The sequence below is a fragment of the Pygocentrus nattereri genome, chromosome 10 (genome assembly GCF_015220715.1).
Source record: "Pygocentrus nattereri isolate fPygNat1 chromosome 10, fPygNat1.pri, whole genome shotgun sequence".
NCBI classification, from domain to species: domain Eukaryota; kingdom Metazoa; phylum Chordata; class Actinopteri; order Characiformes; family Serrasalmidae; genus Pygocentrus; species Pygocentrus nattereri.
Genome location: NC_051220.1, coordinates 24,684,184 through 24,711,450, shown reverse-complemented (window position 1 = coordinate 24,711,450; position 27,267 = coordinate 24,684,184). Strand labels below are relative to the sequence as shown.

Genomic DNA, 27,267 nt, shown 5'->3' with positions numbered 1-27,267 from the left:
GGTCCGCTCACCTCAATCTGAAGCAACACTGGAGCTTTTCTCCTCTCTCTCGAGGATGAAAGCTGTAGCCTGTTTTTTCTGATGAGGTCAGGTTTGGTGGTCTGCCAGGCTTTGCTCTGTTAGGAGCCTTTTTTCTCTATATCTTTTAGTAATTCTCCTATTTTCACTTTATTTCAACTGGCTTTTCTCTTCCTTATGCAAGCAGATTATCTCATATCTAATCTCCTCAGAAATATCTCCTGAAAGACTGATGACTTGGACTTGTACTTACTGGCCATTTAGGTTGGAAATTAAATAAATGAATGGACGTCTCTGACCTTTGTACTGTACCACAGGTGTACAATAACACACTGGAGCTCCAACAAAATTTCAAGTCAAGAACTGCTCTATGATCAGAAACTGACCATTGAGTGGATCCCAGTCTTTTCCTGCACAGCTCACTCTGCATTAATACACTTCAAGTTGTGCTTCTTAATTAGCTGACTAGGTGGCCTGTTAGAGCAGGAAAGGCATCAAAATATGGACCAATAAGAAAGCAGCCAGTGAGCAGTGATATGATTATGATCTTATGGCCCCAGTGCAGAAACTTGACCTCCCCCCAAAGAAAAAAATAGACCCCATAAATATTTTGTTGATTTTTTGAGTACACAACCTTTACAGAGAACAAACTTCAATATGCCATTTTTAGAGCACAATTTATTCACTTTACTCAAGTTTAAAATGCTGGAAAAAAAATGTTGTTTTCTTTAATATGTTGAATTAAAAGAGTAATTGTGAATTAAAATGTGCAGGAATGTGTTTTTTGTAGAGGACATGTTAACATATTTTCACTACGAAAATATATATGCAAATAATATAATATGAAAATAATATATATATATATACATGTTTGTATGTTATGTAATATGGATATATATGTATGTGTGTTTGTGATTTTAGAACTATAAATAATAAATATTTATATTTAATACTGCTTGCTTAACGTGGATGAGATGCATTTTAGGGAGACAAGCAGTAGTCCTTTCTGTCTGTGTGGTGTTGATGGAAGCTAAGGTGAGCTACTTTGTTAGGAAATAACATATTTCTGTGAGTCTTGGGGTGGGCTCCCCTGCACCATGGGCCCCATCCCCATGCATCCCATCCCCACTTTACTGCTAGTGTGAGACGAGGGCAGACTGGATTCATCTGAGGCTGTAAATAATATGGCATTGTGTTACTGGCTTTACAGATCTGTGTGTTAAGATGTGTAGTCAAAAGGAAAACCAAACAATCATGGATCTTCTGTTTGCTCCTGCAAGGTGGCACATCTTCATTTTCCTGCACGCTTTGATCCCTCAGCTACACACACACGAGCTGGCAGGCATCTTGCAGGCAGACAGGCAGGAGGGAGTGAATAAAGAGACATTGTCTTCAGTTCTGCACGCCTCTCTACCTTCCTGTCTGTCGGCATGAGGTAAAACACTTGTATGATGAGAGGCAGCCTGATTGCCATAAAGCTCTTAATATTAAGGCCAAAACAGCTGTGTGTGTGTACAGTTTGGAGTCATCTGAAACATGAATACATTAGAGGAATGCATTTCATCAGTAGCAAAGCAAGAGTAACATGTCATAAGAGCAAAATGGATTCTCCAAAGAAAAGGCCTTGTTGTCTACAAATAGAAAGCTGACCATAAAGAGTTTGAGTTGGCTGAATGTGGTTTATGACCATGAGTTACCTTTCCATATTTTAAATTTACAAGTGTATATTTCTCATATTTTAGGTGTGTTGTTTAGCATATTACATATTACAACATACCTTATTCTGTTATATAACATTGTCTCACAATGCAGCACAGCACAAAACACAAAATCTCCAGAGGATACAGGAACAGCTGTGTTGCCACCTCATACAAGCAGAAATTATGTCATTTTTAATAAACCCTCTTAGGTGAAAGCAAGCCAAGCCGAGATTTCCAAAAGGAGCACACTGTCACCTTTAACACATTCACTGTCATTCAGAAAAACGGCACCGAGTGGGACGGAGACACATGTCCCATCTCTCCAACATCTACAGGAGGAAATGTTAATTAGCACTCATGGCATCCCGCTGATCCCTTCTTTTCATAGCAGCTAAATGGCATGTTCTAAATCTAAATCCTTTTATATGCCCTTATTTGTAGAGAGAAATGATATGAAAAGGACAAATATGTCATCTGTGTATGGTGGATAATGCGGTTGCCATTATATAAAGCTATTTCACACTGTGATTTTTGTGGCGTTTTTGAGATGGATAGGGTGAGCTCTCCATACGCAGCACATACTGGGCTATAGATGATCAACTGACAGGAGTCATTCCCTTTTTGAATGTGATTTCTGCAAAATACCAGTGTTTGTCATGTCTAAAAATCTGTGTGAAATTATTAGAGAATGGCTCCCAGTAATGCAAATGTTTGGTTTTTGAGGTGTTCTTATCTCACACTGCACTCACACACTTATTCTCATGGCAAGAATGTCAAAACACAAATGAGAACGCCGCCGATAAACACTGCAATATTATTCCATATATAAAGTGCAAAAATGACCAGATTTTAAAATTGCTGTATTAAAATCGAAGTCATTTTTTTAACACTTATTTTTAAACCTGTTTTTATGTTGCTTGTGCAGACTTACTTTTTCCTTGCCCATGTCAGACACTGACAGAAACTTCCATTTACATTTACATACTTATAGAAGACTGAAATGTTTATTTTATGCCAAGCTGAACTTCTGTCCAACTGATTACTGTGACAACAGCGCCCTATTGTGGCTATAAAAAGAACTACTGCTTTTTTTTGGAGCCGGGGGGGGGGGCGTTGAGGGTTGGGGTGGGGGGTTAGTGCTATCTAGTTCATTGCCTGAAAGAGAGTGGTAACTCAGATCTACTATGATTTAAAATCACTCAGCTTTACCACTTCGTTTTGGGTGTATGTATGTGTGTGGGCGGAGGGTTGAGGGTGGGGGTGGGGGTTGGTGGGACATGTGACTGGATTCTTTAATCAAATAATATAATAGTCTGTTGACATTTTCCATATTTTTTACAGTGATAAATGTGTAAATGAGTAGAGTGTTGTAATAAGAGTCATGATGCAACATGTGAGCAAGCCTGAAGAGGAAGATAAAAAAGTGGGAAATTCAGCTGACTACTAAGAATCACTAAAGAATGGAAATGCTGCTTTATGGTACAGAGTTGGTTGGACTTTTAATTACTCATGTTCATCTGTGATCAGCAGCAGTCAAGCACAAGACACAACAGTGATGCCCCATTTTCTTATACAAGAACATTAAAATGACAAACTCTGTGTTTACAATTTTAAAGTGTTTCACAAACCTACACCTGTGATTCATGCATTTGGATTGGCTTTAAAAAGAAAAACCAACATAAAGTGTCTTAGTAAGATGCTGGGCCACCACAAGTAACCAGAACTGTTTCAGAGCACCTTGGCATAGACTATACAGCTCTGGACCTGTGATGGAGGCATGGATTCCAATTATTTTTGATGGTGGCTGTCTAACATGCCTAACACTGGGATGAAGTCTGGTGACTGTGAAAGCCATAGTGTACGATTTATAGCATTTATATTCATCAAACTATTCTGTGGTCCCTGATACTCTATGAGATCATGAGACCACTCCCATCATGACCGAAACGTTTCATCATATAATAAAGGCCATCAACCTGCCACAGTCTAATAGAGCCTCTGGAAACCCTCACTGTAGGGGTCAAGCAGGGCTTTACTCTTCTCTTGGGCACCAGACATGCACTCGCCCATTTGTGGCTCATGTAACCCACTACATGGGGACACTATGGTGAAGAATGACTCATCACTATATCTATATATCACTATGTCACTTTTCCCCCCACATCTCTGTAGACCTGTACATTTCGTTTTTTGCATCATTGAAATCTCCCTTGTGAATTTATCTTGCGAAGCTCTTCCTATCCATGCTTAAATAATGAACCATCCTTCTAAGTCCTTAAGATCTTTTCTTCTTGCCGTCTTGATCCAAAATCGAGGTCATCCAGCTTTGCTCAGCATTCTTATATGCCACAGAGAGTAACATGTTAAATGCTGAAGTGTATGATGCGGTGCACCTGTCTAGAAGCATTTGCAGTTATGTTTCTTGACTCATTTATTCAGGTTTATCCAAGGAATTTCCAGGTTTTTTCAGGAACTGGGGCTAGGATAAAAATGATAAAGGTTATGCCTGTGTTATTCAGCAAGCTTGCTATAAAACACCAGGTACAATCTATTTCTAAGTAACCCAATAGGTAAAGGCAAAGCTAAAGACCAAGCACTCAAGCTAAGAAAGTTACCCACAGTTCATTAATAGATAAAGCTGCACTGAAGTTGACAGAGGACCTACACAGCGAGGCCCAACCTTATCTGCCTGGGGACAGCTGCAGATTTTCAGAGCGAACACCCAGAAGCATCTGATTCTAGTTGGCCTTGGTGGTAATGGAGTAGTGGGCAAAACAGTTAAACACGCACCATAGCTTTATAGTGATGCTATTTTATTATATATTTTATGCTGCTGATAACCTTAATAAAAAGATGGTGGTTCTCACCCCACATTTTAAGTATTCCCTGCTAAAACACACCTGATGCATCTCATCAGGGTACTACTAAGCACTTCACAATCTGGATCAGTCAAGTGTGCTGGGATAGAGATGAAACTGTGCTGAGTTAACAACCACGACAGGACACAGCTGATTAACACTTGCTTTTTTGCTTTTAACCACCAGGTGTCACTAAAGCACACCATTCTGAAAAGATTCAAGTACTGAACTCTTATCAATGCAGTTTAGAAAGTTTGATCTGAAAGCTTCACTACCTATTATATCTAATTTCAGGCACTTCATTTGTGAATGAATCCGTTCTAATGAGTGTATAAATGAGACCAGACAGCAAGGCATGTGAGTAAAGTGGGAATCCTTCCAATAACAGGCTAGAGGAATGTTGCTTCAGTGAAGAGGAAGAAGGCAAAGAGATGAAGGCCAGTTCCCACAGCATCATGTCAAAATTTGGCACGTCAGACAGCAGGAAATCCAAGGCCACCCAATGAATGACCTCAACTCACAGTACTGATTATTGATCTACAAGATCGTTTCAAAATAACAAAAAAAGTTTGAGTCTATTTTGATAAGATGCCTACTTCAGCAGATGGGGAGAGCAGCATACAAACCAATACTGAAAGACGTAACTTTTTTATTTAATTCAACCAACCGAAGCGCTTTTGACGGCTCTCTCGTATTTTATAACAACGTAAAAAAATTCACAGCAATCAGACAGGCATTTCTGAAAGACTATTTTTGCATCACAAGTTTTTTTTAATCACCAAGCTGTGTGCATAAGTCACAAAATCCAAACAAATACATTGTCTTACAAAAGTATCCATCCTTCTCAAAATCAGCCATCTGGATTACCTTGACACCTTGATATTTTATGCTTTGTTCCATTTTGATTTTAAAAAGACTGAGCCTAAAAATGTATTGATTTCAATTGATATTGGTTTTATATAACAAAATTTTGACAAAAATTACTAATTGAAAAATACTGTTTGCATAAGAATTCAACTTGTGTACTATGGAAGCTCCAAGTCTATACAGATGAAAGATACTGCCCTAACAAGGACACAACTAGCTTACAATTGTCCTTAATACAATTACTAGACTGAATCTGAAAGTGAAGCTGTGAAATTGAAGGCCAAAGAGCATTCTAAAGAAAGCAGAAGATACAGACATGCACAAGATGGAAAAGGGCCAAGTGTTTGGATATTGCATAGAGCACCATTGGGCAAACTGTGTGGAAACGGAAGCTGGAGCATACCACCCAGGCATCGTCTGCACAAGGCCATCTCGCAAAAGAGAAAGAAGGGGGCTTCAGATGGAAGCCACAGAGGAGCCAACAATCACTCTGAAGGAGCTACAGAGGTAAGTTGCTGAGAGGAGTGAGGGTGCACCAGCCAACAGTATCTAGAAGTCTGCATACATCTACCCTGCATAGGAGTGTGGCTAGAAAGATGCCATTACTGAAGAAAGAAAAGAAAAAAAAAACACCACATTAAAGTCAGTCTAGACCAAGCTGAAATGTTTTGTTTCGCAGTCAGATCAGATGAAAATTGAGCTTTTTAGCCAAAATTCAAAATGCTATGTGTGGCACAAACCTAACACTGCTCATTCTTCAACAAACGCCACAGTGAAGTATGGGGGTGGCAGCTTCCTGTTATGCAGATGCTTTTCCTCAGAGGGGACGGGGCATCTTGTTAAAATTGTAGGATAGACGGATTGAGCAAAATACAGGAAGATACTGAATAAAAACAAAATTGAGATTTTATCTTTGGCCCTATTTAAAAATTACAACTGACAAGCATCAACAAACCAACCTGAAAAACCTGGAACAAATTTACCAGGACAAACGGTCAAAGATCACTTCCAAACAGACTGCAAAACTGGAAGAAACGTACCCAAACAGACAATGGTTATTGCAGCAAAAGTTCTGACTTTGAAAAATTGACTTTAAGAGCATATTGGTATGCGATACCAACACCGGCTGGAACAGTCTTTCTATGTGTCATTTGTAATATAGACTAATTTAGTGACTTTTAAAAGGGGTTATAGATGGAACCAACCATCATGAAAACATGATTTCTCCAACAAAACTGTGACATGATGTTATTTCACTATGCTTAAATGTGCTCAACTGGAGCACAATACAGTGAAATGTTAATCATCACAATGCTGGCCTCTGTGATAATTAGTAGTGTAGCCAGTGCACTAAAAATCAAGTGTTGTTGTGTTCCCTTTGCACCCTTTGTAAAGAAATTATTTAATTATGTGAGCATGCAAACTAATCTCCGATAAGTGTTCACTGTGTGTTCTGAGAAACACCGTAAACAGTGTGAGTAATGTACGATTGGTCAAATTCCTGTGACCCAATTTTTTATTCATGTCAGCTCACCCAGGTGCCATATTACAAGTTATATTGCAAGTTATTTTACTATATCTGCAGGATTCCATCCAGATCATGCACATCAGTGTTGAAATAATCTTCACCAAAAGGAACAAGCTTGCTTTAGTTAGGTGTATTTGGTTCTACCAGTGAACATTTGCCAGGCAGTGCATTGTTCCCAACAGGCGTTTCTGTTCAACTTTTGACATTAGTCACACCTTCCAGGCGACAGTATTGTCAGGACATAATGCAATACTGAACTCAAAATAACTGTTCCTTTTTAGAAAATGGGAACTTGTCTAAAATACAAGACACTTTCTGAATAAATAGTTCTTCTGTTAGAAAACTGTACATGCATGTGGTAGTAGTAAAATACATCTGCAGAGAGAATAGAAGACAAAAACAGGGCTGTTTTCTTTTAAATCTTTTATAATCTTTTAAAACTTCTTCTATTTAAAATAGCTCATTCAAACCTCAGTAAAAAATTCCCCCATTTGCAGGCACTAAAATCCATCTCTGTACAAAGGTTAAGAAAAATAGAAGAATAAACATTTTTCATCTTAAAACAACCTCATAAAACACGTTCACATCCTATTAAGATTTGAATTTCCACTGATGACAAATTTGGGATCAAAAAGAAAGGCGTAGCCTGAAGCTGCCAGCCTGCTGAATAAAGGCAGTTTCTGGGTGGTTTCAAATACTCCAAAACCTCCAAAAGTGACAAATGACCAGCTTTTTGTTCAAATCAGGTTCTAGCTCATTATGGCTTAGATGTTGATTACAGAGCATGACGCTCCCCTATCAGTCATGATTGCATACTGTTCCTTTCAGCAATGCAAGCAGTTCAGGATTTACAGTACAATAAAACAGCATATACTGGAAACATTAAGTCAGCAACTGTTAGAGAGAATCTTACCGTTCAGAGACGTTAGTTGGTTACAACAAAAAGAGCTAGAAACTATAAACCACGTTTAACCTATACCTATTTTAACAATGCATAATCCTATTCATGATCAAGCAATGGCTCTGAGTGATCCATATTTATCCCTGATCTGTTAAAGGCTGATCTAGGTAGCCTAATATTTCAGCTTTGGCTGCTTTTTTTCTTTGGACAACAACTATTTTGGTGTGTCAAATCCAAAACAAATGTTGTGGTCAGTGTTTGCATTTTGAGAGATCTTGTGTCTATAGCTGTAAGTATATAGGTGTACTCCCAAAATAGTTTGAAGCTTAATTGTGATAATCTGATGACTAATAAACTTGGTCTGCAGCTTTTAAATACATTATTTTAAAATCAGTGGATCTAAGCAAGGCTCAGCAACATTGTTTGAAAGTGTTCTCAGAGTGTTTTCATCATGCTGGTGTGGTGAAATTCCAGTGGAGCAATCCAACAGTTCATGGTATTAATAAAACAGACTCACTGTCTGAATTTTATGGCCAAAAACCCAGTCGATCTCCAGGGCAAGTTCAAGATAATCGCAAAAGATTGAATAGAGCACCAAGCTGGGTAAAATCTTCCTTATATTCCTCAAAGTACTTAAATACGTGAGGATAGCTTCACAGCTTATGGTGTGCAACAATTCTTTATCATGTTTCATCTACAGCTCCATCCCAGGCTTCACATGGATCCATTCTACGTTCATACACCAGCACTACATTGAACATTCAGGCTCAGTCTACAGGGCCCTGGAAGATGAGTTTGGAGCATCCCTGTGTGAAATCGAGTTGGGTGGCGCAGAACGGACAAGCAGCATGGAAAGCATGGGTACCGTGTGGTAAGGGGATTTCCGACCAATAGCGGGCAGACTTCTCAGAGCACACATGACCACACGGTACAAAGGCGTGTGTTGGTGCACCCGTGTCCACGTAGAAGGCTGGTTCACAGCCTAGCCACAGTGGCACGTAGGGGCCCACAGTTCTGCACATGGGGCACTCCCTCTGGGCATTGGGCTCCCTTTCGGAGCGGTGACCCCAGTCATGATAGCCGTGGACATGGCCGCAAGCCAGGTAGGCCCAAGGCTGCTTATCCTCCTGCAAGGCGACACTGGGCACGGCTCGGCTGCAGCGCTGCATGCTAGGGAAGGCCAGGGTGTTGAGGCCAACGGGACACTGGGGTCGGGCTGCATTCAGCTCCTGTCGCAGGGCCTCTAGGTGCTTCTGCGTAGGGGTATGGAAGAGGCCCTCGGCAGTGCGCCACAGCAGTGTCGCTCCACACAGGTCAACCAGAGAACCGTCCTGCAGCACATTGCTCTCACTGTCCACCTGATCATGAAAGAAAAAAAAAGAAAAAAAAAAAAACACAGATTAGCATACAAGCTCACGAATTTCCCAATGAACCATCAAAACTCATTAAAATAATTGATTTCAATTACTTAAGTTAAAAAAATTAGAGTGCCTAGAGTAGTTTTGATACTTTTGATGTGTAAAAACAACAAATTGACAGAAATGATCAACTACACCACTAATTTCAGTTGTACAGGTAAATAAGCCTTCAGTGCTCATTTCAGTCTGTAGTCTCATGCCTTGGCACTATTTTGCTGGCATTATTATTTGTGAAGAAATTATATCATTCCATGCAACTGGCAAGAATCCCACATATGATTGGAGACATTTAGACATTGTGTAAAATCAGTTGACCTCCAGAGGGTGGTAGAGGCCTAAAAACACTCACAGATCCTTCTGGCCCCAAGTAGGTGATTAAAAGGATATGCTGAGCAGTGTTAAGTCAAATCGGTTTATCATGTCTGCAAAATGCTTATCTGTCCCACACACTTATTTTTGATGTCTGGTGCTTTACTACCTAAACAGCAGCCAAACAAAAAGCTTTTGTAGATCTCTAACATCAGTTTGAATGCTCTCTGAATAGTGTGTACCAAGATATACCTATTACATACTATAAAGATTAGAGCTCAAGACGGTGCAGTGCTGACAGAACCTGTCCAACCATGGCATATATACCTATATCTAACTTCATTCATGAAAGCTCTCCACATTACATTAATTTCATTAATAAAATCAACAATTATTTATAAAAAAATATTTATAAATTTAATTTATTAATTTCAGCAAAAACATAATTTATCTTAGTATCTTGGCTATGAGAATGATTCAAAAGCGATGCACTTCAGAATTTCTAAATCAGTGCTTTAAAAGGCCAGACAAGCATGGAATGTTCTCCATTTCTTTTTTTACCTTTTCACAACAGATTAGTCATAGGAGAGTCATTTGCTCTGTTGGTAAATTAAGCTCCAAAACTGCAGGAATTGAAAATATCATAATTCCTGTGTTCAAACTGCATAGTTTTCATACTTTACTAGAAAGAGAATTCAAATGACATCTCTCTCACTCTTGCACTCTTGTGACTTCAGTGCTATGATGCCTTTAAGACACTCACCCATTTCAGAGCAAAAAAAAAAAAGGAGGGAGACAAAACCTTGAAATTTGAACAGGAATTCCACAAATTTAAACTTCATGTGTCTCAGAATTCATATGTACACCAGACTGTTAAAAGAACACAAACCCAAAATGCTTAGAAAATTCATGTCATCATTAGACCACCCATACAAGATGCACTTGGGTATAATCATGCATTTTTGCTACCAAAATATATTCTAGCAAGCATAGCTACATTCCTAATGCCTTACAAGGCTTGCAAGAATAAAAGTGTTTTGGTGCAGAGCATCAGAATAAAGCAGTCATTGCTGCTAAATCGCACCTCCTGAGGTCTTAATTACTAGAAAGCTAAGGCCAAAGGCCATATATTTCACCACTGCACAAGACAAAATGAGCCACTTTGTATCCACAATGGCATTACAGCAGACAGGAGCTTCACGGTATGTGACTCTGTAAACAAATGAGAGTCATATCTACATGCACATTGGGAACTTAAGTGCAGTTGATATAACCAAATGACTTTGGGAAAGATATGAAATTAATTAACCATAGACAACAACCTAGCAGTGTACACAGAAAAAAGCATGGCTGACAGCAGTAAGCATGGCAGGAACACTTTGTATAGTAGCAGAATGAATTAGGAGATGCAAAGAACACATTTTAATTGTTTTCGGTGGAATTCCTCTTTAAGTCAAGGTAGATCTACGTCTGATAGGAGGATGGAACACTCTGGCAACACTAACCAATTTTCCTCGTGTTTGTGCAGAGCGAGTCTCTCTCAGCGTATATACATCTCCACACACAGATATCTCTCTCCATACACCAGGCTTGGACTCTTCTGTGAATCCACCCCGCGGATGCATCACCAGCACACCATTGGTTGTCAAGCCATCCATCTGGCCATCTGGATTCTTCCATTTGGCCGCTTTCTCCTGTGGACAGGTGAACAGAGCAAAAAAAAAAAAAAAAAAAAAACACAGTACTACATTACACCAACACCTCCACATGTTCATGACTACAGTGACTTTTTCTGTAGGTGATCAGCACAAGCCTATATTTACCAGGTTATTCTAGAAGGTTCCACTGAATCAGCAGAAGAAGATACTTCCCTAGCCAGGACATTTATGTATATATAGACAGTGACTTCCTCAAATACCAGTGATAAAATAGTGGAGAGTTTTTTTTTGTTTTTTTTATGCATAATACATGGGTAATACTTTACCTTCTACACAGGATGCCATAAACCATGCCATGAACATTCACAGTAGATATCATATGCCATTATAAGTTATCATTACAGACTATATGCAGTAACATAACAATGTTGTGTAGCTATGATCAGTAATGGTCTTGACAGTTGTCATAATGTTTGATGGCTAACTAGGGTAGGAGAAGTAGCAGAAATTAGTGACAAACAGTCATGATAATTACTAGTAACTGCTATATTACTAAACTATCTGGTATGATAACCTTTGACAGTACAAGTCATGTGTCATGACATGTTTATGGCATCGTTATGTCCATATTATTTAGCAGGGTTTAAGTAAAGTGTTTGAAATACATGAATGAAGCCAGGGAAGCACAGTGATGAAGGAGCACCCACCCCTAGAAAGATGTTCTTGGAAGAATCGAAGCCTGCAGCATAGATGCGAGCAGTGTATGGAGGGTTGCGTTCACACACTACTCGACAGGCAAAACGTGAGATTGTGCTCTGAGTGATGGGCGTGTCTTCACTGTCCCCACCCCCAGACACCGTATCAGTCACTACAAAGTCAATGGGGCTCTCCGTTGATCGCCCAATCTACAAACACAGCAGAAACGGAACAATGGTCACCCAAATACTGCCAACATGTTACTAGTAACACAAAACAACAAAAGAGAAGTCAGCTACGCCATGTGTGTTATATATCCAAGGCGTGACCAATATAAACATTATGTGGCAGATACAGATAGCCATTTTAAGGGGATACAAATTCTGATGACTGGTAATATCCACATGTATAAGTGCATGTTTAAATTGTACATTTTACCTTTATAATTCAACAGTTTTAGTTAAACAGTGCTGACTGATACGATTTGTCAGTTGCCGTGAAATGGTCACATTTGTTGAACACAAATAACAGAGAGAGAGCCAGAACACTGAAAATATTATCAACATCCACAAAACTATGTTGATGGTTATCTTAATTATTAGCTTAATTCAGTAACACTGCTTTGCTTTAGCTGTTTAACTCCGGTGTACAAAAAACTAAATGTTAAATAAAAACTCCATTACAAGTCATATTTCTTATACAAACTAGAAAAGCAAATTAAGATCTGGTCTTGCAAGAGTATGCATATAAAAGAAAGGGCAGGACTCTACAAAATGACCTTTAAGTGGCCTTTACAGGGTGTCAGTTAGCCCTTATATGGCTTTGACATAAACATAATAACAGTGCTTTAAACCAACCAGGTTATAAAAGGCAGTCTTCTAAACTCTCTCAAAAGCAATTGTGAGCTGCATTCAGGGGAAAAAAAAGACTGGTTGACATGGAAGTTGTAAGAAGTGGTTTTAGTTTAAAAAGCTGAATTGTAAACATTTCCTTGAACATCACTTAAAAATAGAAGTACAAGAAAGAACACAACCACTGAAACTGCAGAGTCTCCAGCCCTAGGTCCTTTTAATAAGATTACTGTATTCTCCCCCCTGTGGGTTACTGTGGGTTCCTGTTTTTGCTTTTCATTTCTGGCCATTTGTTGCCATTTCTTTGACCCATTTTGCTCATACATGGGTACACGCAGCCAAGCACACATATGCTTGCAGACGTGTCTCTAACAATAACTTGTTTCTCATGAGAGAGCTGGGATAGCTGTCTCCTATCATAGATTAAGATTAGCTGTGACAGGGATCAGGCCTCAGAGTATACAGCACATGTGTCTCTGAGTAGAGGAGAAAAAAATTGGATGGATGGATGGATGGATGGATGGATGGATGGATGGATGGATGGATGGATGGAGATTTTTTTAAATCAAATTTATTAAATGCCAATAAGTAGTTGCTATTGTTCAATTAGTTATCTTCATTTTTGTTATACACACACACACACACACACACACACACACACACACACACACACACCACTATCTATTATACAGACTGATTGTAGATCTGTGTGTGTGGATGCATGTTTTACTTTACCTGGAACATGTCCGTGTCTTTGTCATGGCTGTACTCCACAACTACAGTCTGGTTTCTGGACAGAGTGTAGGAGATACTGTGCTGGCCTTTGCAGTTTACAGCCTACAACGTCACAATAAAAAAAATGGTTGTAATACAAGTCAGTTGTCTTGATGAGACAACATTACAAGCACAAACTAACAAGATAACACAGACGAATAAAATTAATTTCCTTTATCACACGACAGTCAAGCAAACGGAACTACCACAGGGAAGCATTCTATTTGTTCTTGCATAACCACATGTTTACCCTGCCTTACTGAGTGTGAAAACAACATCGGTTTCACAATTGTAGGCTTGTTTTAGTGCACTGTAAAAAGTTTTAACATGAAGTCCAAATATTTTCAGGAATTAGAGAGAACTGGTAGGCATGTTAAATGTTTTGATACCAACAGAAATACCTCTTATGCTGCTTTTTGAGCAAAAATATGTAACCTACTCACTTGTAAGATCATCAGAGGGATCACATTATAATTCAGAGCTATTTGAGACTTAATACACATTCACGGAATATAATAGAATACAACATCAAACATAACATGAAAAGGTTTTACAGAAAAATAACTGAGCACTGACCCTTTCTAAATTAAGATATTGTGGCTTGCACAGCTGTCATAAACTGGAGTTTTTATTAAAAACATATTATGCATGATTGGGGTTACGGTTACACTGATGGGGTACAATGAGGGCAAATACAATTTCATTTGCTACAGCAAATAGCCCCTAGCCTTACACTTAGCACACACAAAATACACAATGACTAACAGGGGCCAAGACAAGGACAAAAATCACATGGTTTAAATGTGGCCATTTCACAGCTCATTTTCCACAGGGCTCAATAACATGAGGGATTTTATCACAGTGTAACCACCTTTCCTTTCCCTCCCCTCCCCTGCCCTCCCCACCCCCCTTCTCGTTCCCTAATCTGTGATTTCCAAATTACCCACATCTCCATCACATGTGCTCAAAGGAGAGTGGAAACTGGGTCACACATACTACAACAGTGGAAAGAACAGCTAGAGAGAGAAAGAATACCGGGGCTGGTGTAAATGTGATTTCTAAAATAGTCATACATACACACACACATACACTACAAAAGTAAGTGTGTGTGTGTGTGTGTGTGTGTGTGTGTGTGTGTGTGTGTGTGTGTGTGTGTGTGTGTGTAAATAAAAGTAAGGCAAGTGATCTGTTTTGCTAACACCATCCTTCTTGACACAGCATACGTCAGCAGTGTAGAACAGAGGTCATGAGCAGTTCACACATACTGAATCAAATGCATATGACATGCCCCATATATGCTAGCTCAGTCTAAAAGGTGGACCAAGCTTGGTGGTTCTAGCCATAACTGTGTGGATGTAATGGATGTGCAATATGTCCAAAATATAACGCAATACTACAACACAATATGCATCACGGCATGCATGGATATGCCTTAGGGCTGTCAAATTAACACTGTAAATAATCCCATTTACCTAGTTTCACTCTTTGATCAACTACAGCAGTCCAGACTGAAGTCCAGCTGCTCATGTGCCACATTTCACCATGACAGGATCTATAACTGCCCTCTTGTTCAAATACAGCTTTGTCTATCTAGAGAAAGTATCTTTGGTAACTAGCAAAGATAATTTCTCTAGATAGATAAAGCACTTCTTGTAAGTCGCTCTGGATAAGAGCATCTGCTAAATGCTGTAAATGTAAATCAATAATTGTGCCCTCGAGAGACCTATGGATAAACAAACAACAAACTAATAAAAGTAACAGCAAAGTGGAAAGCTACAGTTCCTTAGGAGCAACAATACACAAATGTATTTGAGTAGATAAAACAAATTTGATCATGAACAAGAAAAATTGTGCATTTAATTATGAATTTAAAATTATTTGCAATTAATTATTAAAATAGTTTGACAGCCCTAATCACAAATTTTCATTTTCTGCGGTCTGTGGACAGGTAGAAACAGACAAAATACAGGCCAATTTTGTACTATCTAAGTAACTATTCATCCTAATTGCCCCCCCCCCCCCCCCAATTAGAGTTATGTTTAAAACTCTGGCAGTTCTGTAACACCGTTTTGAGTAACGCATTTAGAGCAAGAGTTGCCAGACTGAAGTACAGCATCCATAAGGCAGGGTTAGTCTAAAGTGTTAAAACTAAAACTCCTAAAGTAAATAATTGGAGATTTAGAGATAAAGTTCCAGTTTCAAGATTTTATGAATGTCTATTAATCTGCATCGGCAGATAAGTACATGAAAAACACATGAAAAATAATTCAGAACTGTTCACAGCCAGTAGATGCTTGAAATAAAGGTTGTGTTTTCATTGGTAGCAGAGATGTGTAGCTTTCTTATCTAAAATGATTAATATTTCTTACTTAAATATATATATATATATATTAAATCCCAAAATATTTGACTTAGTGCCTCACTCTACTATCTAAGTAACTATTCATCCTAATTGCCCCCCCCCCCATTAGAGTTATGTTTTACATTGATTTTATTCAACATTTGACAAAAATAATATTACGTATTACAAACCAATACAATCATGTTGCCCATCCTTAGACAAAGAGTGAATACAAGAGTTCTAATTCAGATGTGCGCATGTGAGAGAGTTTAAGTGTGTAGTTAAATTCATAGTCCACAGCCATATCTCAGCACTGGAAGATAAGGGTGAGTGTTTGTGAGTGAGAACTACATGCAAGTTAAAACATGGAGAGACAGTGGGGGTGCAGCACTTCCCTCTTACTTCCAGCACCACAGGGGGTCCACCATCCCCCATCCCATCCCTTACTTACAGTGGGATACAAAAGCACCAAAAAAGACCAGAGACAATAGGCCCTGAGGCCCACTGTGAAAACACTGCCCTGTTATACTGCATCTCTGAGCAGCCGTACCCTTTAACAATTAAGCTCTATGACGAAAATGGTGAGGAGATGCTACGGGTCACAGCACGCTGTAGTTTTACAGCCTGCTGCCACTGAAAACAGCCATCAATACTGCAAAGCTCACAAAGCAATACTGACAATGAAACATCACTCACTGAAAAACCTCCACAGACATCTATGAACAATCACACATTGTTCTATGAAGAGTTGGGTGACATTTTGTGACCTAACTGTCTGAATGCAGACCCAGTTGCCAAAGTTCAGAGCAACACTATGTATAATCAGAATGGCTATTCTTTGTAGCACTTTAACATCACAATAATGTAGCTGCAGCATGCGTCACTGCTAGATGGCAGCTACTCCTCCTTTAACACCTTGAGGGCTGGTGCCTGGGGCAGGAGAAGGCCTTGAAGCTGAGGGTCAGAAGAGTGTGGCAGAGACTGAGAGCAGTATGATTCACAGATGACAGTGTGTACAGAGCTATTTTCAGGCACTCTTAACTCAGCATGACAGTGGAATGCAGAGTGACCAACAGCTACAAAACCCCACCAATTTCCACCAAAAATTTTAAAAAAGCATGCCAGGGAATTTCACTATGAGGGCAAAACATGGCTTACTTTGTGGAGCTGGAATTAATAAGCATTACTTTCACTTTTAAATATCCTGCCTTTTGACATCTAAGCTTTTCATTAATGTAATATCTAGACCTCTGCTACACATAATTTTATGTCAGTGTCCTAAGAAGGTGTGTGTGTGATATATACATACACACACACACACACACACACACACACACACACACACACACACACACACACACACACACACACACACAGCCCTGAACCCTGCAAGTAGGTTAAAGGCAAAAGAGGAGAGGAGGAACATGGATGCATGCAATGTAAAACGAAGTGGCAAAATTCCATGGCTATTCTGAGTCCCTGACAGACACGACTGAAGGAAAGTTCTAGTCTGTTGGCCATGTCCCAAACAAGCATATTTAAACAATCAACCACTTCTAGCAGACCTTTAGTCTCTTGAGAGCTGGTGTAGCTTTCCCTAACAGTGCTCTTCAAAAAAGGTCAAATCACCTCAAACAATCAGTGCTGCATTTAGAAAGAAATGTTACACTATTTCAGGAGGAGACCAAAGTAATGAGAGCTACACAGAAGAGCAGGTGATTTACTTTTTTCTGGTCTTTTAAAAAATTTTCTCCATTCACTGCAGAGGCAAAAACACTGATGAGCCATTTGTCACTGAGCACAATCCTCTTGGACAGACAGCACTGGTAGTTAGCAGCTAGCCTTTAATCTACTGGAACACCATCAAAAGGGCACAGTCAGCAGCCATGACAGGGAGAGCCAGTCACTAAACATACAAAGCCTAAACGCTCTGGAGCCAAGATGGCCCAGATCAGATGCTTCCAGCTGGTGCACAAGGCAAAAAACACAACAAAAAAGTTGCACTAAACTGCAAATGGCAAAAGAGCTGATATCTCAAGGCTGCCTTCACAAGTTGTCAGTGCTTGATTTCCATATGCATACAACTCAAATGCTTAACCACAGAGGCATCTGCCCCTCAAGCACATCTTAACAGCAATGGAATTCTATTCAGACACACCCATGCCCAAAACAACGTATTAAACGTCAGAGAAGGGGGGAAAGCCCCCAACATCACTCCATCTGTTGGCCAGCAGTGCAGTCTGGTTCCAGCATCTTATCAGTGATGTTCCCTGCCAGATACCACAGCTGGGAATGCCGCTTCTATGGTCATTAATACAGTTTTTGTTTGGTTGGAAAGGCTCAGCAAGAAAGCCATTACAGCAACACATGCAGACATACTATGGCTGAGGAGGCTGTTAAAGACCCATCTTACTCTAGCCAACATGTTAAGTCAACTCGCTTATTCCCACCAACCAATAAGTTAAACCTAAAAATGAAGGTGTTATGAACTGTTTTGTATTTACCTTGCTCGCCTGGGGGTTGTTAAGGATGTGTACAGTGCTGGGTTTGACACCATTGGCTTTGGCTCTCTTGTAGAGGGCAAAACGGCTCCTCCGCCGCCCTCGATCACCACTGGGGAGTGATCCATTGTACCTGCGTATAACAGAAAGGAAAATTTACTTATTTCTTTAATAAGAAGTGATTAAATATATGATTTAGCAGATTAAACAGCACAAAACATATTGCAGCGTGTTCTGTGTCAAATAACACTAGCACTCTGTAGATGAAACTACAGCAGCACTAAGCATATGGGCTAGTGGAAATGTGTCACCCATGACACTGTTTGTTAACATTATCTGATTTACGGTAAACACCTTGGCAAGAGGGTTCTCTGTGGTTAGACTCATTATCCACATATCCATGGTGTGAACTTAAAATGTATGTACAGTAATGGGTGACCACACTGCTTGAACTAGTTTAGGAGAATGAAAAACTTTCAGGACCTCAGGATTAGGCACTTAAACTGCTTGCTATGGCAAAGAAATCCTGCATCAAACTACAATAGATATGCAGCTGTTCTAAGGTTGATTATTACAGTTGCAGCTTGTGAGCTTCTCTGGCTGATGCTCTTTAGTATAGTCCATGGTACTCAAATCTGAGAGATAGAACATGCAAGATAACAGGAGTAATAAATGTGACTCCATGGTATCCTCTTTCAAGGAGGAGCTCATCTCTAACTAGCTAATTGTAATCCCTTTCCCTTTTGACCTTAGTCAAAGAGGGTGGAGGAGTTATCCTCCGACGCTCTGCGGGACAGATTAGCTGGACCAGTCTTTAAACCAGGGGCCTCTTGCAAAGACCCATCAGCATTTTCACCGCAATTCACATAGCAAAAACCTCCCTGCAGGAGTGGAATGTCACAGATTTAAATTACAAATTATGAACTACAGGAAATTTACATAACAATAATCATGATCCTGTAAATTACCTATAGATGAGTTCAGACAGTCAGAGACAACCAAATCCTACTGAGCAGCTATGCACGCCACCCATGCAAGGACTAATTTCATTTTTATGGGTGGACAGAAATGCACATGCATGCGAACAATGTTACAGACAGCTACTGCTTCAGTAAAGCTAATCTCCTCTAACGTCTAGCGTTCACATGGAGATTTAAAGCTTGTAACAGACATTCAAGCAATGTATTCATTCAATACATAACAGTTTTGAATCCTCCTAGTTAGCACTATGGCAGGCTAACAGACTCACAATTCCTACTGATCTTTATTGCACTGAGAATCAGTCTGATGGTCACAGATTTCTATGCATTCCCCAAACTCTAAATCACAATTAGAAATTTCCTGCAAATGCCCTAAATTTGGTTAAAAAAAAAAAAAACTTGTGTGAAGACTTGTGAACAACGGCATAACATGTTTAAGACATCCTGACTATCAGAGCGACAACACCCAAAAGGCCATCCAAAGCAGTCTGTGCAAAAAGACAGAGGTTTAGACTTGCGTGTCCATTCAAACAACATACATTACTACTCAACAGGTATCTGTGCCTTCAACACTATTTCAAGCTTATTTTTATTCCATGCATGTTTTAATATTAAGCTTGCAGTGACATTTAAGGAAATGTCTAACTTCTTCTAACTTATACACTGTATAATTAAAGCTACATTAACAGAGCACAATGTTAACAGGATTTAAAAATCCATTCAAACTATTTGCAAAGCTTATCTTACTGAAATCGATGTATATTTACCTAACAACATATCTAGAGCAGCATAATCCATTTCACTTCTCTCAGACGACTGTGTTTAAATGTGGCTGTTTGTGTGGCCATTACAGGAAAGAGTAAGACACATGACACATGAAAACAGGACATTATCAAAGACTCCGTGGCTCAGACACATCCTTCTTCCTCAGTTTCACCCATAAAGATCAGTCACTGAAAATAAACCTGTAATGCCAGAGGTATCTTCACCAAGAGGCCAGCAGGGTCATACAAAGCCCTATCAATAAGGCCAGTCAGTCCAGTTAGGACAATGAACAGAGACAGCAGGACTGTGGAGACACAGTGCCTGTGCCCAGATCAATAATACGCTCTTTCAGCCATGGTCTCTCCCCCGAGTGTGCCAGCAGGCAGTGCCAGGCAGGACAGCAAAGGCATGGTACTGTTGTTGGGCTTAAACTGAGCGAAGAGAAACTGCAACAACACACTGGATGACGAACAAATATTTTGGATATTTACCGAGATGCAGCCATCAGTTGCCACGCATTGCCTAATGTTGGTCAGTCACCACGAACGAAACAATTAGCATTCTTTGGAAATGTAAATTTCGTAATCACACGGATAGTAATCATGTGACCAGTGCAGCAAACTACATTCTTAATATCCCTCTGAGACGAGGACACAACACGTTTAGAAATGAAGACCAAAAGCATGACAAACCCCAAAACGCAGGCTTACAGGAAAATGTGGGAAGTATTAATTTCCTTCTAGCCATGACTCAATGAACTTCAAGGTTTTATATTTCAATGGTGCTGTGCGCTTTTAAAGGGTGCTCATGTCTACCATCCTTGGTTATCAAATAAACTTGATTTACGATGGAGCCGAATGAAGGAAACCCTGTAAAAGAGACCAATAGACTGGCTCGGTCACGGGGGGGGTGGGGGTACACCTACTTCCGAATTCCTTCGGAGCCCTAAATCTCCCTGGAACTTCCGAGCAAGTGAAGAGAGGAGCCCGGCGTAGTGAAATTAATGCAACAACAGTAAATTCAGCTGCCCTAAAGCAGAAACTCAGAGGGCTGGTGTTGGAGCTAAATTTGGTTAACGTAATTACAGGCGTTAAGTAATAATCAGTGTGTGTTTCGCTGCTATAATGAGGCGAGTGTAATGCGAGATATATCAAAATAATTAGTCCTCCATCCTGGCAGACTAAAAAGTAAGTTGGCTTTTGCGTGGTGAATGCTCGAAGGGGAGCGCGCACGTGTTTCATTTGTTGAGTAACGTGAGCGCGTGAACTGCGAGGGATGGGGGAGGACCGCTCGCGCGTCCAAAATACCGACTGTGTAAACAGGCACTTTCCGTGTGGAGAATTAGGAGAATGAGTTAGATTCAGGTTTTCTGCGAAGTGAAAAGTCAGACAGCAGCCCGACCTCCTCTCAGACACATATTTACCCCCATACAATATGAGCTCGCACAGCCAACTTCACTTTTCCTCTACAGCGTTTCAAAAAAATGAAAAACTGATTGATTTTAAACTCACCCGAGAACCACCAGCTCCCCGTACTTCACAGGCTCTTTCGTGGGTCCACAGTGCTCCTCTTGACCCGGTGAAAACATGAGGCTGTTCACTTCAGTAAGCGAGCGCGTCTCAGGCTGCAGTTAGTCGACCCAGTCCAGTAAAAAAAGATCACAGGAAAAATACTTCAAAGGACGCGACTAACAGCCATTTTCCGCCTCTTTCCCGCTTCCACACAAGCTTTCCCCCCTTTTCCAAAATAAATTCGATTAATTCATGCATCAGATACAGGGTGGACAGAAAAAATATCGCCTTTCCGAAACATTTCACAATCACTAAAGACGCCTAACTTCGAGCTTTCACCCTTCTCTCTGCCAAGTGGAAAAACATTACACGGTAGGGGGTGGATTATACCACTCACTTACGCCTACTTTGTACGAGGGGAGGACGCAGTGAAATCTGTACAAACTTTACATTGGCCTTTCTCATTTTTGACATGTAATACGCTATAATCATAGTGACACTATAATTAGACCCAAGAATATAACCTGTTTGTCAATGTTACTTCCAAGCAAACAAGCTTGAAGTGAAAGTACAGCCATCCCCTCAAGTGGAACAGCCCTGGATCGCCACGGTCTGAGGCGGCACCTTCAATTATGTAAACAAAGAGCAACAGTTCAAAATATTTAAAGGGACAGCCACACCCATATGTGTACGTTATTTGAGCTGCATAAGGACTGCATTCAAAATGCGTTAGTTTGTTAGAAAGAAAACACAGCGAATTTTTCGCTGCAAGTTCACGTTTTGGCTCTTGTTCATCCGTATATGGATCAACATGTGCCAAATGTAAGATGTTTTTAAGAGGCAAAATACTTCATCTCTTTAAACAGGAAATAACAAGCTGGAGGTCTACTCTTTGGAAACAATTTATTACCTCAAGTCAGCATTTCTGAAAGAAAAGGCAGACTTTCAGTCACCTTTATAATTTATCCACACCATTTTGCCGGAATGTTAAGGAACCACTAAACTGCAGTAAAACAGCTCTCTGGTTTCAGCACATTAAACCTTAAGGCTGTTTAGAAGAAGTGTGAGCTTAGCACAGAGTCTATAAGCTGAAATAATGATCCATATCAGAGGCTAATAGTAAGGAGACACCTGCAGCCTTAGGATGCTCTGTTTCTGAGTTATAGCTATGGAAAACTACTGTTTGCAGCCGCAAGGTTTGGAAATATAAATTATAGCGTAACCTTCCATCAGGCTGTGTGCTGTTAAGGGTTACTGTAGTGTATAATCACTGGTTAAGACAAAAAACATCCTTTCTGTCCCTTTGTTGCTCCAACAGATCAGTGCACATGAATGAGCCATTTTCTCTGTGGGTGATGTTTGTTCAAACACTCTCCCCCTGGGTAAGTCTAGCTGGGGCAGAGTCACACTGTGGGACTGTACATAAAACACTCTACACATAATCCTGACATATGCTGTTTTGAAACCTCATCTTGTTCTATATTCTTTATAATTCAACAGTGCTATTATGTTTGATACCTTGTGTACGATAAGCCGTCTGTACACATTGGGCAAACTTCCTAGTCATGTCCATCCCTTGTCTCAGTCTTCCATGATCTTTTTCAAGAGTGTAGTCATTCACACGTCCGTGATGAATGTATCACCTCTAATCTGCTCAACTGACGCTTTTTGGCCTTCTCTTCCTCTGACCCCTATTTGTAAGTAATAAGCAAATGAATAGGTAAGGAAATAAATCTGTTGGAACAAAACAATGTATCTCCATTTTTTAAATTTTTAACATAATTTGAAAATGCATGCCCTTTACAATGTCTGTAAATTTCATGATGAATAGACCAAAAGAAAATGCTTAAGATCACTTGGAAAAAGTCTGGTTACATTGACTTTCATCAAAAGTAAAATATGTTCTTTCCTTCTCATGTAAAGTTATCATTTGATATACAAAGTTTTGTTCCGACAGCAGCTAAATATATTTCACCACAAATGCAAAAGAACATTGAGAAATGTCATGGCATGTAAACTCCAATCCATTTATTACATGTACAAAGCCAGCTGGATATTTCGGATGGACCCCAAAAGTATTTAGACATTTCAACTGTTAGTAAAAATGAATGTTCTTTAGGGTACTTCAGAAATTGTTTAACCAAAGTGTATTTGTTTCAGAGACACTTTTAGCAAAACATCACACTGATGTTCGACTTTGAAATGGAGAAGGCCTGGGGAAGAATTCCAGTCAGACTGCACTAAGAGTACTGTACAGTTGGGAACATCAAATTTGGGGGCTGTTTTTCTTACAGTGCTGTCAGTGAGCTTGTCTTCATTGATGGGATCATGAACTCATGAAGAAGAGTACAAAGGCATTTTGGAACTAAACCAACAGACTTCTGCAAAGAAACTGTTCAAACATTAACAATCTGAAAAGAACCAGCCACCATTTCAAATAATACTTTGCCAAAAAGTAAGTAACATTCTTGGAGTGGTTTGTTTAAAATAAATGCCTCTTGGTTTGATATTTTGTTTCCTAAAACAATGAACAGTTTTATAGGATACTAATAATGGAAAACTGTCTTTTCAGGCCACAGTGGTTTAGCTCCAGCCATTCACACTGACATTATAAGGAGTGTTTCAGATCCGCTTTTTGAATGAGGTGCAGCACAAGGCAGCCAATCAGAACAGAAGCAATTTACATGTATCAGTCTTTAAGGCACAGTAGCAAACAGCTTGATTTAATCTATTGTTTAATAAAGAGATGCTTGAAAATTGTACATTATGACTGTTGGTATATAAAACCACATAAGTGGACCTAATATATTGGAATAAAATAAAAAAATGGAGACGATGGGCTGTTAAAGTGTAACACAGATGTCTAAATACTTCATGGGGCTCCTGTATGTGTTATATTTATTATATGCTATATGGAAAAAAATACTGGGACACCTACACCTTACACCAACAGGAGCTTTTTGTCATCTATTTTAAATCCATAGGCATTAATATGGAGTTGGTCCGCCCTTTGCAGCTATAACAGCTGACACTCTTCTGGGAAGCATTCTACAAGATTTTGAAGTATGTCAGCGGGCTAGTCTACAGAACCACACTCTAATTCAGTGAGCTCTTTAGAACGACTCATTCTTTCACAAATGTTTGTAAAGACAGACTGCATGGCTAGGTGCTTGATTTTTATCTACCTGTGGCAATGAGGCTGAAAGAAAAACCTGAATTCATTGATTCAGAGGTGTGTCCCAATACATTTGTCCATACAGTGTATACTGTAAATTAGATATTCAGCTAATACTTCTGACAATACAAATATGGTAGTCTTTACATTTGCAGAGGATTATAAATGAAGTGACTGTTCATCACACCATAGTTGCAGAATTTTAATCTCTGCAACACTAATCTGTTTTTAATCTGTTGTTAACACAGTGAGCTAGTCTGAAACTCTGCTCTCTTTGTTTCTATTATCATGTTTATTCAGTTCACTCCATTTGGAGTCAATCAAGCCAGACCCCAACAAATCTGTGGGTTGTTCTGGTGAAAGACATTGATGTGCTGTAAACACCATATGACTAATCTGGGGGCTACTTACGGCAAGCACTGCATAGTGAGAAAGTAGCTCAGCAAAGAATATGGTAACTTTACTCTGGAACTTTGATCCAGTGTCCAAGGCACATGCACAAACCTGCATGCGCACTCACAAACACACTTCCAGACAAAGGATCAAAGGCTTGCGTCGCACATACCATCTAGATGGGTAACAGATGCAAGGAGCTGTTGTTCTTAAAAAAATATGTCTGGTTTTAATCTGTGACTGTGCACATTGGAGAAACGAACTGTCAGGAAGACAAAAGTCATGACACATATCCACAGAGTGCGGAAAATAGGATTGCGCAAGAGTGACGCACATGGCATGTGGACTGGACGGTGACGTGTTTGAGGCACACGGCCAATTACTCATCTTCACCACTTCCTTTCATGTGTTATTGTGATCCTAGGAAATACTACAATATGGAGCAGTGAACATTATGCCTATTTGGGTATTCTGGGTAACCAGAGGGCCTGTGCATGTCTTTGTGTGTCCTATGTAAATAACTATAACAGATGACCTCATGATTATGTTCTGCCTTCAGGGTGCATGACGACAGCAAAACTCCAAGGTGATCTTTGGAAAGGTGTTGATTCATGCAGGTATAGCTTATGACAGAGTGCTAAAGCCCTACTCTGCGTTTATATGATCTCTTCCATCCCTTCCAAAATGACCCTGCCTGCAGCAAGCCCAACTCAGCAGCCTGAGACAGATGACATACTGCTGACCATCGCTCTTTGGTATGCCACTCTACATGCTGACCAAAGTCAGGTTCCTTACTTAGTAGTAACCTGCTGCATTTACTGACACATGATCAAGTCAAATTGTATTGGATTTCCTGAGCGTTTTTAAATGACACTTTGACTTGAGTATATTTGTGAGAAAAGTAGTGGACTGTTTCCTCAGTTACAATTTATTAATTTACATTTAGTCACAAATTCCATTATTGTGTTTAATTATATAGGTTAATGACAAACACCTGCACTGTTTTATGATAGGTCAGTCTCATTTAGGTCCTTTATCATTTTATTTTTGATCAAAAGAGAAGAATAGTGTCTTACAAAATTCCTATCCTCTGCTGGTAGATGGATGAACTAAAAACTTTAAAACGGTGGTTTTTAGAGTGGTTTAACGTGAAATCTTGACAAATCTAAAAAAACATGATTTAATTAGGTCTTTTTTTTATGGTTTTGGGTTTAGGCCATGAGTTTAATGCCAAACTGTTATAAAACGATATCAGCATTTTTGTAACAATTCCATGGAATAACTTGTGAGGCTATTTTTAGAGGTGTTAAATGCTACAGATGTCTGGTCCCTATCACCACTACTGTGCACAATTCTGAGTATTTCAGATGAAACTGCTCTGAATGTGACTATTATATTATATTATAATATATTTATTATAATGTGACTTTGTTCACATTATAATAAATATATTATAATGCCACCATTCTGCTGGCAACCGCCAAACCCAGTCATCCAATGGATTGCCAGATGGAGAAGCGTGATTCATCACTCCAGAGAACACGTCTCCACTGCTCTAGAGTCCAGTGGCAGCGCTTTACACCAGTCCCTTCGACGCTTTGCATTGCGCTTGGTGATGTAAGGCTTGGATGCAGCTGCTCGGCCATGGAAACTCATTCCACGAAACTCTACGCACTGTTCTTCAGCTAATCTGAAGACCACATGAGATTTGGAGGTCTGTAGTGTTTGACTCTGCAGAAATTTGGCAACCTCTGTGCACTATGCTCCTCAGCATCCGCTGACCCAGTTGTCACTTTAAGTGGCCTACCACTTTGTGGCTGAGTTGCTGTTGTTCCCAATCAATTCCACTTTGTTATAACACTGACAGTTGTGTGTGGAATATTTAGTAGTGAGGAAATTTCATGACTAGACTTGCTGCACAGGTGGCATCCTATCACGGTACCAGACTGGAATTCAATGAGAGCGACCCATTCTTTCACAAATGTTTGTAGAAGCAGTCTGCATGTCTAGGTGCTTGGTTTTC

General features: G+C 39.7%; 1 protein-coding gene across 1 annotated transcript; it reads right to left on the bottom strand.

The window, feature by feature from the left end:
* Positions 1-5,312: 5,312 nt before the first annotated feature.
* On the bottom strand, positions 5,313-22,039 carry peli2 (pellino E3 ubiquitin protein ligase family member 2). The gene is made up of 6 exons (XM_017711809.1): positions 21,677-22,039; positions 18,424-18,553; positions 13,540-13,641; positions 11,965-12,162; positions 11,105-11,293; positions 5,313-9,230 (listed from the first exon to the last, which is right to left on the bottom strand). Exons 1-6 carry the CDS (start codon positions 21,751-21,753, stop codon positions 8,640-8,642), a joined length of 1,287 nt encoding a protein of 428 aa, XP_017567298.1. The 5' UTR covers positions 21,754-22,039; the 3' UTR covers positions 5,313-8,639.
* Between the last annotated feature and the right edge of the window lie 5,228 nt (positions 22,040-27,267).